Consider the following 17,063-nt stretch of genomic DNA (forward strand, 5'->3'; position numbering starts at 1 on the left):
AATCTAGGAAGCCACAAAGAGTGCAAGTGCCATCAGGAAAGAGAGAAGAAATAAATCTCAACACTAACATTAACAGTGCAGAGAATCAGCAGGTAGAGTTAATAGGCTTGCTATCAGCGTATTACAGAATACAGTCTCCAGCAACATAAGGAGCATGCTTAGTTCAAACAGACTTAAAGGAGAAATCTTTCATTATTTGCCTGAGAGTTTGAGATGGAGGGAAAAAAAAAGAGGGGTCTTAGCACAATTTAGTTAAGAATTATTAGATGCAGCCAGCAAGTGTCATCATACCTTGAATACAGTGTCACCATAAAAACAGGCAGAGAAAAATCAAATTCATTTGTCTGACACAGATTAGCATTCTCTACACATCCACAGTTGTTATTAGAGAACAGGTTTGCTACTTAAGTACCTTTTTAAAAAATAGGTTAAAATATTTGCTGTGTTGAATACTATTCTTTATTACAGCTGACCCTAGAGGTCCCAATTTAGATCGGTCCAATTATGCAAGTGTTACTAAGAAAGAAGACCAGACAGATTTATGATAGAAGTAGTATGTCTTCTATTTCACATATGCAGAGAAGAGAGACAAAAAGCCAGAACAGCATTATAGAGGTACTCACAGAGAGCCTGAATTCACAGTTCAAAAACTGTTTAGCATCATTCCTATAAGTAAATTTACCCATGGACTTAAATAAAATAGCTTGCATCCCAGTCCAGTTTTTAACCAAAACATCCTACTTTTTGCCATTGCCAATCTACCCATTATGCATTTCCTTTTTCCTTAGGTTTTATGTCTAGTATCCTTATAGCTGAATGCCTCTGTCAGTCCTTTATGTCCCATGGTCTCTTCTGACTACCTGCTATTCTTCTAGACTCCAAAAGCAACAGCAAAAACTAAGCAGATATGAAAAGTCCCAAAGCATCATTTAAGCAGAACTATTTTTCAAGAAATTTTTAATATATGAAAAATGAAAGCATAAAACTTACTTTGGTATTGATGGTAAAGCTCTTTCACCTTCTGTGTAAAAAGGAAGAAAACAGGATTAAAATTGTATTCAAGTTTCTAAATAGCCTCTTTCTATGTGCAATAGATACATGCATGAAATATTAATCGTCACAATCTCTCAGCAGACTATGTTGATTCAAAAGACCATTCTAAACTTAAATCATCAGCAGCATATCAACACATCTTCTAACCAGTGATACAGAACTTCTGACAAAATCTTATTTGAGAAGAAAAACGTATACAAAATATATAAACCTCCTTTTTTATTCATAACGATTTAACTCTGATAGATCACCTGCACAAGGCATGACAGTATCTCATCTCTCTACTGATAAATGCTTCCCCTTTATCTCCAAGATGTGCTAAGTACTAACATAAATAAAATTATTGAAGCCAACTTGAACTTCCAGACAAGACAACTGATATAAATCACCAGCTCGCATAACATATTACACCAATTTCACATTTGGTTTATACTGTAAGATAGTAATGCTCAGTAGCCAGAGATGAACTTAGCTTTTTATAAACTAGCTGCAAATCCTCTGCCAGTGTAACTTTCTTTGATAATGATATTGTGTATAAATGCTTGGATGCAAATAATCAAAGTTGTTGTTTTTCCTGATAATGAGACACTTAGTATCCACGTGGGGGAGGAGGATGGGGAAACTACTAAGCCTTTACTAAAGGCACCAACAATTTATGGTAAATTGAAATATGCAGTGAAGGAGAGAGGAGTGGGCAACTAAAACAGACGGGTATCTCTAAGTCACAGGAACACTGATGCAGTGACCTGAAAGCGAATGGAAGAGCCATACGTTTAGAAAATTGCGCTGTATACTGTTGTCACAAAATCTTGTAAATACTAGAGCTTTTTTTCTCCTATATTTAAATTCCTGAAATTTCCAGACCTTACAAAAGCAAGCTACAATCTCATCTTTGTGTGCTCTGGGATAGAGTGGAGGAATGCCCACTGCTGACGTGATGGTGCTCTACATGGCAAAACACAGTATTTTGTTACACTTCTTTTGTTATCCAAAGTTTTAGTCACATAGCTGGGCTCGCCAACATAGCTTTGTTTTAAGCACATTTGGAGCAAAGTTTCAAAGACAAAAGATGCTAACAGCAGTGCCTATTAAGGTCATTAAGATCCATTCTCAGTTTCCTACAGCACTGCTGTACTTTTACCAACCAGGTCAATGGTTTCCACGCTGAATTTCTGCCTCAGGCAGGCCAGCTTATTTTTAAGGGACAGGTCAGACCTTTACAGTGTTAAAGAAAGGAAACAAAAATCCATATATTTTATTTTTGGAAATTGCCTGGGCCTCTATGATTTGGAGCAGGAATGCGGTTGTATCAGAATGTTTCGTTTTACCATCTCAATGCAAGTTTGCCTAATTTTGGTCAAGCTATCAATTTTGGGGGGAAAAAAATAAACATTGCAATGCAGGCATGCCCAGCAGAGTGCTAACACAGCCTTGCAACTATGCTGAAGGCATCTCCTCTTCAGTGAGGACGCTCAAGCCTTTAAGAACATCCAATGCCAGTCAAGCTGCACCTAGCACTGTTCTCCATGAACCAGCATCTTCCAGCCCTTACCAGCTCGCAGGTGACAAGCTGAACATGCACCACATAGCTAAAGCGTACGCTCCTTAATCCCCTTAAAGCCTTCACGTATGAAAAAGTGCACATGCACCATGCCCGCTAAACAACCTAGCGTGCCCCCCTCCTAGCACGGACCAAAGCCTGCATGCAAGTAACTGAACGTGCTCCATCTCTTCAAGCTCTCATGCGGACCTGGGCTCCACATGCTCCCTGCCTATGGGGCAAATGCACATGCCCCCAAACCGGCCCAGGCCTACAAAGACTGATCTTTCCTAGTGCGTTTGGACACTGGAACCAAAAAAAAAGACAAAAAAAAAAAAAAGAAAAAGACAGGCAATTGTACTTAAAAGTGTAGAGCAGGAAGAAGTGCAACTTAATTTTTCAAAGGATAAGAGAGGTGCACCTCAGGGTAAGACTAGGGGTTCAAGAGGAAGATGTGGGAAGGAAGGCAAACATAAGAAAGAGCTGCAGTTTGGGAGATGACCTTGAGTAGCTAGACAAAGTGACTAGAAAAAGGACCTGAAACTGGGGGACAGACAAAGGACAGCAAGCTTATATGAGAAGCATGAGGAAGGAGAGAAAGGTATTGTGAAACGTGAGGACCACCAAGGCCTTTTGGGAAAGGAAACCAAAGGCAAAGCTCCTAAAAGGCAGCATGGAGTGACAAGCATGGGATCAGAAGCTTGAAGAAGCCTAGCACTAAAAAGTGGAGTGGGGGGAAGAGGGGAGAACCCAAAAGAGAGAGACCAGAATGGGCAGATTCGAGCTGGATGGTATCAGCCAAAGGCATGAAGCTTGGAGAAAAAGATACAGAAGTTTTGCCTGCTACTCTGCAAGCCTTCCCAGGGTTGTGAATAAGACTCAAGAACCTGAAGTCCCACCTGATCTCTACGCCAGCGGTAATTATTTGTGAAAGCGTCCTGTGCACTAGTCCATATTCCAGCACCTTTCCTAGATTTGGCACTGGATGTAATGGTTCAGATGGTGCTGATGAATCATGTGTGTGTCACTGATAAAACATACTTGCAGTCTTACTTTTAAAGGCTTAGGAAATGATACGCACGTGCAAACCTCTACGTCAAGAAAATGTTACTAAATTGAACAGTTAAACTTCATCATTTCCTTATTTCTAAATCAAGATAACCGGTGCTCAACTAGTAACCAGCTATTCCAAATAATTTTCCTTGACGTTCACTATGCAGCTCCATGACATACTAAATATACACTATTTAAACTGTATTCTAAAGATTGAATTTTTTAATTTTCCTCTGGGCTTTTCGTATGGGGCACATCACTATCATATCTGAGGAGTTCAGAAACACCAGTGAATTATTCCGTAACACTGCAGAGACACAGTATTTTATATGTTCAAAGCACGGTCCCTACTGATTTCAGTTGCAGATCAGATTGTTCATCTCTCCTGCAAACGTAGACCCCGATGCCGCAAGAAAATGAGAAACAGCCTCAGGTGGCAACCGGCACTGTAAGCTGAAGTCACTTGCTAAGTATCCAAAAGGGTCTCTCTAAGAGAGCTAAAGATAGAATCCAGCTTTCCAGGGCAGGATTAAATTGCCCTCACCATGAGATCTCCCATTCTGTTCCTGAGAGTCTCTGCTTCATTTACTGAACAGCTTTCTATCAGTGCAAAATATATAGCAAGGATCTTACCAAAACATCTCTTTTGCTACAAAATCCTGATTCCCTCTTAAAGCAGACCCATTCTATGCATTTTATAAGGAGAATGTGAATAGAAGTGGTATTAAGTGTGGTAGTGGTACATAGTTAATGAGTAATAACACGCAGGGACACAAGACGGAACCCACATTAAACAAGGATTTCCTAAATTTCTAGTGTCTTGTGGTACGGTTAACATTCTCTTATTGTATTTATTTGTGTTTCATTATCGTTCAAATTTTGAAAAGTTGACTTATTTTCAACTGCAGCCGCACAAGGCAAGGATGGAAAAAGCAAACCACAGCAGACAACAAGAAGAATCAGTAGTTGTGGGAATGGATAAGCAATAAATGACCACAGACTGAGGGCTCTGCACATGAAAAGGTTTCTGCTGATCTTGGAACGAAGGAGCATGGTGGAATCAGAAAAAGGCCGCACGCGTGTGAAGTGAAAAAAGATCTGCAGAGCGTGATAAAGGCGCAAGAATTTGAGGATGGCTGTAAAGTGGTGCAAGGAAATGATGGGTAGGGACAGAGAAAAGCAGAGATGCCAGGTCAAGTTAAATAAAAGTTTAAGTTTCCAAATGGTTAAAAAAAAAAACAGGCAGGGCTTAAGGTGATTAAAATCCCATCATTCCTGATCACCTTTCTTTTTGCTGTTCCTTGCCCTCCAAATGCCACAGAGGGAATAACTGATTTTATTCTCCCTTTTGTGATAAAAATTTATAGGAAAGGAGCCTGGCTTTGACAGGTCTAGTAAGAGCTGTCAAAACTGGGCTCCTTTTTCTTGCAATGTTCCCGTTTGCAAACTCCAAATAACATGTGACATCCAAGAGTACTTTTAAACCCTCATTAGTGGCAGAGCGATGCACTCCCATGCAGCGAACAGCACTGGCCCTTACCCGCTGGGCTGCCGGGGCGGCAGATCAGCGGCACACGCCTGCCTGGCCCGGGCGAAAGGCAGGACAACCCTGTGCTGACGCCTGCAAGAATTAGCATTGGCCAGCTGCAGGGACCACATCCACCTTAGTGCTGTCAGAGATATGCCCCAGGAACGGGGGAAATGGGAGAAGTAAGCATATCTATATATATATATAGATATATATATGTTTATATATTTTTGTCTGTGTGTGTGTGTGTATATATATACACACACACACATATATATTTTTTTTTATATGTGTGTATATATATAAGCCCCAACGAACCAAAGGAAACCAGATATAAATCGATCACTTCAGGCAGTATCTCCCAAGTTGGTTCTCAGCCATTTGCAGCTTATATACCAAGTGAAATGATAAACATTCATGAGTTCCTTTGCAGTTGCGAAGTCAAACTATATTCCTAAGAACATCCAAGTAAAAGCGTATGTTGTTTTTAAAAAGCTGAAACCTATCATGTTCTATCCAATTGTCCACCGAGTTAAGAAAAATGGCTATGCGTGACCAAGGACATGTGAGAAGAGCTCTCAGGTATTTTGATTTACCACAATGTAAACTGTATTCCCATCCGACCGAAGTAATTTTGAAAGCGAATACTGGAAAAAGATGCCTGTCAAAGTGACAGTATTGTGAGAATTAGAATACATATGGCTATTCTGAGAAGATGCAAATCAGTGAGTTTTCACATGAATGAACAAATACTTTCTTAGGTAACTTCATAGATTATTTGATTCCATCAGGAAGTAATTCAGACTAGTTTTCATTTAGCGGTGCTCCTTTTAGATTCAGAGGGAAAAACTGTTTAAATGTAAAGATTAGTTCTGGTGTAAAAAAATGACAATCAGCGATCTACTTGAGTTGCTTAAGTGTTTTTTTTCTGGAGTATTTTTAGTCTTTTATAAGAGGTTTGACAATTTTGCATTACTTAAGAAACTTGTTTTAACTGATAAACAGACACAGAGTTCATCCACTAAGATCACCAGAAACTACTTAGCGCAATGTCCAGCCACTAAGCATCCATTTAGCACTGGTTTAAGTTTTTATCAGTCACTTCATTTGTATTCTTCCTCTATAAGAGAAAGTAAGATAATGAAAATATAAATACTGAATTTTAAGTTTCTACATTGGTCTAAACTGACATTTGTACCAAAATATTTATGAAAAATAAAATAAATTGAACAGAAATAGCCCATATACTGTCCAGGTCTTAAACATTAAGTGCTCGCATCAAATTAAGAGAAACTAGATTATTAATGGATAGTGAGACTGATAACACCCCAAAGACACAGCTTCTGTTAGTAATCAAGAGAGATAATTTATATGATAATTCATATGGAGACTTGCAGTAAGCAAATTTACAACAAAGAGGGAGGGGGAAAGCTCAAAGAGGAAGAAAAAGATGCATCTCTTGGATCCAGAGTTGCTACAAGGGTTTTTTTCTGATATGCCTTATATGATGAGAGCTCACTGCAGGAGGGCTCTGGGCACGCAGCTCGTGGTGGGGAGGGCTCTCCTGCAGAACATTTAACTCATGTGTTGAGTATTGCTATGAAATAAAAAAAAAACCCCTCAGAGAAGAAAACACAAATTATTTTAAATGGACAACAAATGGTTATGGTCAGCTTGTATCTACGAAATCATGCTTATGGAGAAACGAGAAAAAGACAGTTTATTTAAGGGATTCTCTTCATGTTTGCATAAAGAAGAGTCTTTTAAGTACAGTTCCCGAAGTGCTATATAACCAATGTTCCTTTCACTGAATCACTGCTCATTTGCTTTATGTAAAAATACACTGCGAATATCATACAAATAAACACATTCCATCACATGTATTGATTTATTCCGCATTAGTGCCTACAGGCAAACCACAGCGCAAGACAGCTGTGCTTAGTACTGCACAACATACAGAAAAATCAGAGGTCTTGCGCTTAAAGAGCCTGGTGACTCGAAGACAAGACACAACATTTGGATGACAAGCAGGTCAGGTCGGAGGAAGACAGCGTTAGAAAGAAACAAATTGAAAATAAGAAAAAGGGTGGGTCTATTTTTATTGCCACTTAGGGCAGTAACTCGGGACTCATTTGCCCTGCTAGTCTTAGATGGCAGATATTTGCATGCACCATGGAAGAGGCTGGAAATTAAGGAGGACATGGTAATTTTTGTGTAGATTTTGACTGGGAATTGTTCCCTTGCTTGGGCAAGAAGAGCATAGAGGAAAGCAGAGCAGGGCTTGGCAGAGAAATGGAAATACAGGTGCCTGGAGCACAGTGCAGCGCTGGAAGCTTGCAGATTAGGTGAGCAGAGATAAGGCTTGATGATGAAGGCTTTAATGACCCTGTGGTTGCTACTGTGAAAGGCCGAATTGCAATGATCACCCAGAAGGAAAACAGGAATGGCATTTTGGGTAGTTAAGAGCATTTATGTGAAAAGCAAGCCATTCCAGTAACTGAGGAACAAGCTGATAGCAGCACTGGCAACACAGACTGAACAGACCAAATCTCTGAAGCACCACCTACACAGAAGCGGCAGAGCCTACACGTGTGCCTCTAAAGAGAGGGCAGAAGATGACAGTGTCAGAGTGATGGAGCTATCCTAAGCTAGGATGACTGAGAAGTGGGGAGAGGTAAAGTGTTAGGATATAAGAAAGTTAAAAGCTCAACTTTGGCTACTTGAGTTCAGGCTGGCAAACTGCTGCAAATCACTGGGGGCTACTGGAAGAAAGTTTGGGGAGAGAACAAAGAGAGCGGCAACAATCCCCAAACCATGATTTTTCATAAGAGGAAAGAAATGTGATCATTTTTCAAAACAAGAACAGGTACAAAAAATAATCACTTGAAGGTACAGACTAGACCAGTGAAATGAAAATTTTTGGTGTGTGGTGCCAATTTTATTTTTAGAGGAACAGCTAACATAATCATTGATGCCAGCTTATCCTTTTTTTGGTGTTGAGTTTTGGTGCCAACGGTTCATCCTCGCTGAGCTGCGCACTAGTTTGGCTAGCAAAGTGGAATTTGTGTAGCGGAGGAAAGACTTGCCGCTACATGGAGATAAGGTTGCATGACTAACACAAATTCTTACAAAGCTGCTTGTGTTGGAGCTAAAAGTTAGCTGTACATGTTAGAGTCAGAAATAAGAAACAGAAACGTGCCGATTTAAGAATAATTTAAACAATTACTAATGCTATCAAAATGCCTAGCACCCTAAAGTCACGTTTCTTCATTATTGAGTGACCAAGTATTATCCTTTTTCTGATAACAGAAGGGTACAACAAGATTTCAGTGCATACAAGCTAATTATGGAGCTGTGGAAGACCTGAACCATGTCAATAATATTACCCAGTTGGAACAACAGATTGGAAAAAAAGTGGCAGAAAAAAGCAAAAATGTGGCTGAAAGGGGACTTCAGATTGTAGAGCCTCTGCTCTGTAACAACACTGATAAAATGTCCACTTTTATATTTATATTTAACAGAATTCTTTTGTGTAAATGAAAAGAGTAGCCAACACAGCTAATTCTCCAATATTGTACAAAGTGTTCAGCTGAGTAACCCAACTCATCGACGATGATACCAGTGTTTTAGCATCTTTCTGGGATGATGCATGTACTGGCTCTTGTATTACAAATATGGAAGAAGGAAATAGTTTATTCCTTGTTTTAGGAACCAAAAATGCTGAATTAATTTCCACAAGTAAAGATTAATACAGAGGGCAGAAATTTCCAGTTTTAAGCAGCTTTGCTTCAGTATTTTTCAATAATTTAAGTCTTGCTGAAAGTTCAAAATTATCTAATAAAACCCAAATACAATTCTCTCTTTAAAGGCAGCTGTATCCACACCCTAGTATCACTGCTACCAACCTGTGGCCTGCTACAAAAACAGCTGATTGGCTCCACCAAATACTTGCTTTACCTTAGTTCTGTTTCATGAGAAACACTCATCAGCCACCTATCAAAGTTTACAAGATAAAAATGGAGATGTTTTACATATCTGGGAGGAAGGTGGAATTTTTCAAAAATCATCTATTGTCAGAATCTTTTCCAAATCCATCCTGACTGCTGTCTCTGAATTTCCGCTTGGATACTGGGAATCACGTTTCAAGATAACGTTGCTTTGTTAGGAGTGTCTTTAATTACAATCTGTTTACTTCTGCTAGTTAAGTTTAAAAATAGCACAAAAGCACTGACTCCTGGAAAAAAGTCTGAATTATCACTAGAAATAATTTTCTGTGGAGCAGCATTTATTGTCAGTCTTTACAAAAACACCTTTAGTTTCCTCGTGGAAAGACAGCAGTCTCCAAGCGAGGATTTTGCTTCTACCTTGTGTCTCCTATTCTGGTTTGAAACACTCTATCAGCAGACAGCAACTAATGATCTATCAGAGTACAGCAGGTACCAAACCACGCGTTTCCTCCAGGATGAAACACCTCCTTACCTTTCTGTGGCCTGATAATAAAAGACTGCGTGGCTCCGTTCACCAGGCGGCAATATCCGTCTATCAGGTCAGCCATGTTCTCTGCAATGGTTAAGGATGGTGCTGTCACTGTCAGAGGCTAAAGAAGGGAAAAAACAAGGCAGCAACAAAGAGGTATTATTGTAGCTGCAAACGCGGAGCAGAACAGCTGCGTCGTTGCATCAGAACTTCGCACACATTCGCAAACAGTAAACAGAAGAAGATGGGTAAGCAAAGACCTATCAGATTATACAACATTATTTGCACTTCGCTGGCACCTCAGCATGCAAGGTGCCATTCCCATATACAGAGAGATCCTTAATATTTTGGAAGGGATATATCAGTCCTAATCCACTTTCTTTACCTTCTATTTAGCAAATTTAAATAAGGAGGTCAGAAAGCAGAGCTGACAAAACCTTTCACCCAAAGGTAAGATTGATCTGGGCTTTTCAAATGGTTTCCTGGTCAAACTTTTAGCCAACAACAGTTTACTACAATTGCTATGACTTCTATGGCCATGATAGGACAGTTCTGTAAAAGCTGCTTATTCTCTAAAACTCTTCCAGGTGATATCTTTCTTTTTGTGTTTTCCACATTTCTACAGTAATTCATTCTTTGCCCTAAAAAGCAATCTCTTCAACTTAAGAACAGATTAACATGAAAAAGAGATGGAGAGTGGAGAAGTGAGGAAGGGGAAGAGAGACAGACATATAAGCACGCTATTTATGTTAATAATACCAAGTCATCCTCCCCTGCACACGTTTGCCAACTTGCCCTCTATCCCTGTCTGTCACAGAGACTGTTATCCAGCAAATAAAAGCTAATTTTACTTCCAGCTCTGTCCCCATGTAATATTCCCTATTTCCTCTTTTCACAAAAGTGAAGCCACTTAGTATCCACTTCAGTGTAAAACATCGCATACATATACAGGCTATTTTTAGAAAGTTGCACTTAACAGCTAATATTTCTAAATGAAACTTCTTTGTAAAAGATTAGCGTATACAAGAATGAAATGAGCTACAAACCTATTTTAAATATGAAAATATCTGACTTGCATAATGATTATGACTACTCACGATCACCTTTCATTCCCCCTTAAATAACACCAAAAATGGAATAATGATATAGAATGCCTGGAACGGAGAATCTGCTTAAATATCATTCACTGGCTATATTACAGAAGAAGTGAGAGAGTTCAGCAATAACTGAAGTCTTTGGCCATGGCACTATACACATATGATCAGGCTGTCCCATGCTCAAAGATGCTTACAACTGGATTAGGCAAGATGCTTGACAAAAGGAAATGAGAGTAAAAGCTATTACATGTTTGTGCCATGCCATTCATTCTCTGTATGGCTTCAGGCTATCTCTACGTACAAAAAACTTCACATGTAGGTTAGCAGTGAGAAAGAAAGAGAAAAAAAAATCAAAGAGTAATTTCTGGAGTCTTCAATCCCTGGCAAGGGTATGTATATATATACAGCTGTTGGCTAAAAACAGTGATAAATATTGTTTTCTTGTATGTATAAATGTGAGATATACTTTTAGAATAATACATTTATCACAACCACACTAACAGTAGAAAAATCCAGAGTGAAGCTGCAGACAAAAACATAAGCATAGTATACAGAATATCTTCATTAAGAGGATGCTAATTCCATTTTTTAGGAAAACCACGACAAATAGGTTTATCACAACTGTCAATACCGTACCTCAGGTGCACCTGCTATCTTGAGCTGTAACATCCCTTTTCTGTCCTTGTCTTCACTATTTGAATACTGAATAGTCTGCACTTGATTAAAATCTGCCAAGTGAGTTGGCTGCAGAAAGGCAATGGAAAAAGTGGAGAAAATTCAAAATTATGGCAAAGTACTTTGGCTTTACTCCCGAAGTTGCAAAAGTATATATATGCAGACCTTGATCTCCAACTCACCCTGTAAAAAATCTGTTTCTTTGTTTCCTTCTACAATTTCTTTGGGATTTGTGCAACAGTATTTACAAGTATTTGCAAAATTAAACCAAGCACCAAGTTTGCCTACAGAGGTCACTGTTGAGCAACACTAGGCACACGCTAAGCACAGAGTGGAAACAACCTCTTGGAGGTCAAGACAGAAAGCTCAACAGGTCAACCACATGGTATCTGCACTCACAGCACACTTCTATACCTCCAGACTGCTTTAAAAAGCATATTCTTAGCTGACTACATATTCCTGATCTCCAAATCTCTTCACCATCTCTGAATTAGTTTCAACAGAAGTTGGAAATATTGCTCAACTTAAATCACGGCTGTGAAGCTCCCAAATGTTTTGTTATTAGCAGAACTGGTCTCAACAGACTTCCTGAACAAGTCCACGGTGCAAGGAAATGCTGTAACACAGTCAATATCTGGCAAAAATAAAAGGCTGGTAGGAGAATAAAGTAAAGTGAGTTATGAACCAGCAATGACTGCATGGCAAGTGCTAAACACTAATTGATTAAACAAGTTCTTCATTTAAACAGTCTCCCTCAGACAAGGGAGAATAAATTAGAATAACTTGCATGTTTCACTGTTAAAAGCAGTCACCACTAATACTACAGTTCTTTAAGTGAGTGCTTCACTGGGTACAAAAGCCAGCAAATTTAGTGCCAAGGCTGACAACACTGTCTCTACTTAACCCTGTCGTGTTTTCTCCCATCCCACATCATGAATTAACGCCTGAATAAGCTTTTTACTTCGAATTGCCTGGCTGTTCTGAGTTTAACTCGAGGATTAGACCTTCCATCCTCTTTGTCTAAAGTCCAATTCACAACAGGCCATGGCTGACTTGATAGCTTGTTAAGGCGCTGACTGAGAAAGGAAACCAAAAGTAGACTTACGTTAGCGCCCTTGTCCGTAAGGTAGCTGATTCCTTCTTCTGGGCCGATTGCCAGCTCCACCGAAATAATCCAGCTTGACTTCAGGATTGAAGGAGGAAGACGGGGCAAAATTTCAACAGTAAGATAAGAAAGTGTTATGGAGCACCAAGGTTATCATTACAGTCTTTAGTAATTAATCTCTAGAAGCTTCTAAACTCTTCAAATGTTTAAAAAATACATTAACATTGAGTAATTCCGTAAGCAGCAAAACTACTGAGGCCTGGTTTCCTGGGGATCTGCGGTGCTAGAGTGAGTTTCCATGTGTTTTATCTTGGGTCTACATGAGAAGCGAGTTCCTATGTTTCTTCTTCTCTCCTCACGGACGTCCATGTTCATGTTCTAATTTCTACCCGAGTGTCTATTTTCGCAAAGCTTGCAGATTTAAGGCCCTCTGTCAAATTGGTTTGAAATTGGTGGAGATTAAAAGGTATGAGAGGAGGCTTTACAAACAGACAGAAGCACAGCAGTCTCATTTCTGTAGGAAACCAGGTTAAAAACAGCTTGACTTTGACAAACTAAGCACCAATAATAGTTACTAAAGTACAATCCCTACCCTACTAATGAAACTTTTTTTGACAGTCATCTGAGAATGCTGGGAATATAATCAATCAATATATTTTGCTGTTAATGAAATCCAAGGACTCTTCTTTAAATCCAAGCATGAACTAAGCAGGCAATTAACTGCAGGACTAAGCAAAACCAATCAGACTCGTAACTACAGCTGTCCCCATCCCGTGCTTACCCCGAGAGCACATTTGAAGCATTCCTTGTCAAATCTGTACACCGGAGAGAGGATCTCAAAGAATTTCAAAATACTTTCTTCTCTATTGAGGTTGGCGAATTGTCGAAATGTTTGTTGGATTAATTTTCGTAGTGTTTTGGCCTGTGTATTAAAGAGGTTTAAAGATTAATTATTTTCATTCTAACCAGTGATAGTGTAGAAGTATCAGTCGCTTAGTATCTTAACAACAGTTTCTTTATCAATAAAAGACAGCAGACATTTCTCAAGGGAAAAAAAGGAGCTTCACAATATGAGCAACAGACTGCTGCCTTCAAACTTGTGCTTGAGAATAAAATTATTTCTGCTATACATCACAGCAGGAATACCTGGCAAATACAGCTTCAATTAAATTACAATATAAGTCAACATGCTAATTTTTGCAGAAACTGTTTTTTCTAAATTCCCCATTTCTCCCACTTTCTTAATTGCCTACCAACAGAAAAACAGTGCCACCAGCAACCTATACCTTCATACTAGGTCTTAATTTTGTTTATGTCATCATTCGTTATTCTCTCACGTGATAAGAATAACCCCCAGCTGCAGCTACATCCTAACCTCTGTGAGCAAGTACCATAGGCTACCCATAACATACTGGACTGCAGAATCTGAGAAGATGCAAAATAACTGCCATATAAATATATGAAATTAAAACAGTAAATTAAAATCGATTAGAAGTAAAGCAAACATTGAAATTAAAAAGTTGAATATGTTACCTATACTGCTTATCATTTTATTAATTGTCTTCAGGGCACAAATAACCACATAAGCAGAGCAAGACAAGTCATCCTACTAATAGCCACAACATCTGGGACAGCGGGACAGAGACTGGGACAGATCTGATTATATAGGCTGGAAGAAACAGTATATAGAGGATACAAGCAGATTTGGAAGCAACAGTCTCTTTTTTTAATGCAAAACTGAATGATCTCTTATTAAAAATGGAATATTTGGCTGCTTATAAACCATATGCCTGGAAAGACTGCCACCTGTATCACAATAAAAGCCGAATCTGTGAAATGACTTCTTCCACATGCCCCACCAAGCCCCTAACTACCAAGTCCGGCTGGGCAAAACCAAAAAAGGGATCAAGAAACTCTAATATAAATGCCCTGTCCCTAGACGCCAGGATTCATCTAGACACTGCCAGCAAAAGCGCAGTAGCTTCTCTCCTGTGTCCTAATCAAAAGCATATGTATGCTGTGTGTCGAGCCAGCTGATTCACTGTCTTTCACCACTGTTTATATCATGTAACGCCAAAATGCCAAAGCCACATACAGAGCTGTTCTTTCTTCCTTTGCCAAAGCCTGACTTGCATCTAAACTAGCTGGATGGGATGTAAAAAAATTAAAATAACTACCCCTAGTAGCGCCTCTTTCTGATGCACCTTCCAGCTAACAATGGTAGAAGGTAAAACCAGATTTATTTTTGTAGTATATCAAGGTTAAAACAAGAAAGATCATTGTTCCTCTAAAAAACCATACCTCACTTCCCTACTGTGATGGCCTTAAAACACTCCATTCTTTCACGTTGCCCAAGACAGCCCCAGGCACTCCACCAACAAACAAACTTCCTCTTCAGTCCTTAGCACTTGCACTCAGATTACACATGCATTTTTAGTAACCCTTTAAAGTACATTAAGAGCTCAAAATAGCCAGGAATTTCAGAAACGAGTATTCGGAAAAGAGCCTGACTCTAGCAGTAGTGATCCAGCAGTATTGCATGTTCATGTGCAAAAACATCGGTTTGGGAATGCTAATGCCCAGAGCAGAGGAAAAGCAGGCTGAGAAACATCTCAGTTGAGCGCACAACGTTGATGCTAAGTCACTCGCTGAAGAACCTCAGCATTTTGTTGTAGCTTCAAATAACTGGATCATTTTGGCAGAAGCCTTTACCAACTCTCAAGCGGATCACTGCTGTAATAGGCTGCGGACGCTGGGTAGGACGAAGGAAGGGTCCGGCAGGCAGGACACCTCCATACTGCGCCCGGAGCTGCTTTGCTAGGACTCGGACATAGCAGGCCTTTCTGCTTCTCAGCATCCTTACCTGTATAATGGGGGTTATCCCCAGCCTAACACTGAAGACCATTTTTAACTAGAGGCAAGATACAGAAAATATTGTCATTTTCCAAGACTTATCGCAAAGTAACAGAGCTAACGTCTGTCTTTTTCTCCATTCCCGCCACGGCTCTTGGTTTCCAGTTGCTACATTTTATGCTGCAGTGAAGCTGAGTGCACACATGTATGCAAATTAAACATTTAAAGACATTTCTTAAAGTTTCCGTATCTGAAGAAAACTTCTTATACTCCAATTTTTTTGGACTCAAACTCTGTCATAAAATGATCAAGCTCCATCTTATAACTGTTTTTTTCCCTCTACTATTACTTTAGGCATATTCCAAAATGCCATTTCTCTGGCAGGAGAAAACTCTTTTCCAAACTAAATAGAAGAAGCTGGTTTGTATCTATTTTCCCCCCCAGTAATGTTTACTGTGAGTAAGTTTTTTCCCCCACAGCGTTTGTGTGCATAATATATCTACAGAGCGAAAGAGGGCACAAGTAAGCTGTCACGTCCTCTTAGAGGCACCATTTACTAAGCTAATGTAGGAAAGTTTATTATTCTCCTCTAGTAAAATAGGGGAAATAGAAGACCTGTTGAAATAATAACTTTTCTCTGTGCTTGATTTAGGCTGACATAGTCTATCCGGAACCCAGATAAGCAAAACTATTTGCAATATACATGAAATCCAGTGCACTGTGCAATGACTTAAATGTTTTATCCTGGGAAAAAACCCACTAGACACCTCCTTGGACTATGCTTGCTTTCATTTACAACATTATATTCATATCTTATAGTCACTCTGTGATCAGCTAATATACTGGTGTCTTTAAACTCATGACTTTAATGACCTTCCCAAATAAAGCTGAAATTTCTGTTGTTAATAGGCAAGTGTATGCACTGTCAAATATTTTGATTTGCATTATTCCAGCCTTCTAGTCTTCCTATACACAGGGTGATACCCTCTGTCTAGCTGACATCTCCCAGCTTTGTAACAGCAGCAAATTTCATTAGCACTGCACCGAACCCTAACTTTTACCTCACCGATGGAGAGAGGCAATTGCTTTTGAACTTCATGGTCATCAGAAGCCCTCCTTTGCCTGCCAGCTCAACATTATCAGCCTTCACAGAGAGACTCATTTAATTACTTGAACCAGTGCTGGATTATGTTTAATAAGTCCTTCATTTTCATTGAAAAGCAGCACCATTCTCCTTTCCCTTATTTTTTCTTTTTATCCATCCAACTTTTTTTTTTATTAATCTCTTTCCAAGGTTCAGCTCAGCTTGACTTTCTGGTATTTCTTGCTACTTCTGCTCTTCGGTTTCCTGATTTCTGAAGAGCAGCTTTCTTTGTTGATCTGTTCTTTCTGGCTGTCCTAATATCATTTTTTGAGGTAGTGGTTTGTTCGTTTAGGTGAAGAGCCTTTCACCACAATTTGCGTATTTAGCAGAGAATACAGTCCTAGATAATTCCTTAAATTAAAATGCACATCGATCACTATATTCACTCAACTTCATTTTTTTTAAAAAAAAGTCTTTTGAAACAAAAACCCATTCACGACAGACCTTTTCTTTTACCCTTCCATTTAAATCACAACGATTAACTCTCTACATGCAAGTTGAATTCTCTAACGAAATCCTCCATAAATCATCATTACCAA

At 39.2% G+C, this 17,063-nt stretch overlaps 1 protein-coding gene across 7 annotated transcripts in view; it reads right to left on the reverse strand.

Moving 5' to 3' along the window:
• The window catches only part of PTK2 (protein tyrosine kinase 2), a 196,084-nt gene that overhangs the window by 54,291 nt on the left and 124,730 nt on the right, over positions 1–17,063 (reverse strand). For all 7 annotated transcript variants that reach the window (XM_064507919.1, XM_064507918.1, XM_064507916.1 and 4 more), the window contains 5 exons: positions 13,309–13,449; positions 12,528–12,605; positions 11,384–11,491; positions 9,654–9,771; positions 991–1,021 (listed from right to left, as the gene is read on the reverse strand). In XM_064507919.1, coding sequence (XP_064363989.1) covers positions 991–1,021; positions 9,654–9,771; positions 11,384–11,491; positions 12,528–12,605; positions 13,309–13,449 — 476 coding nt within the window. The remainder of the gene's footprint in view (positions 1–990; positions 1,022–9,653; positions 9,772–11,383; positions 11,492–12,527; positions 12,606–13,308; positions 13,450–17,063) is intronic.

This window comes from Dromaius novaehollandiae, chromosome 2 (assembly GCF_036370855.1).
Source record: "Dromaius novaehollandiae isolate bDroNov1 chromosome 2, bDroNov1.hap1, whole genome shotgun sequence".
Classification (NCBI taxonomy): domain Eukaryota; kingdom Metazoa; phylum Chordata; class Aves; order Casuariiformes; family Dromaiidae; genus Dromaius; species Dromaius novaehollandiae.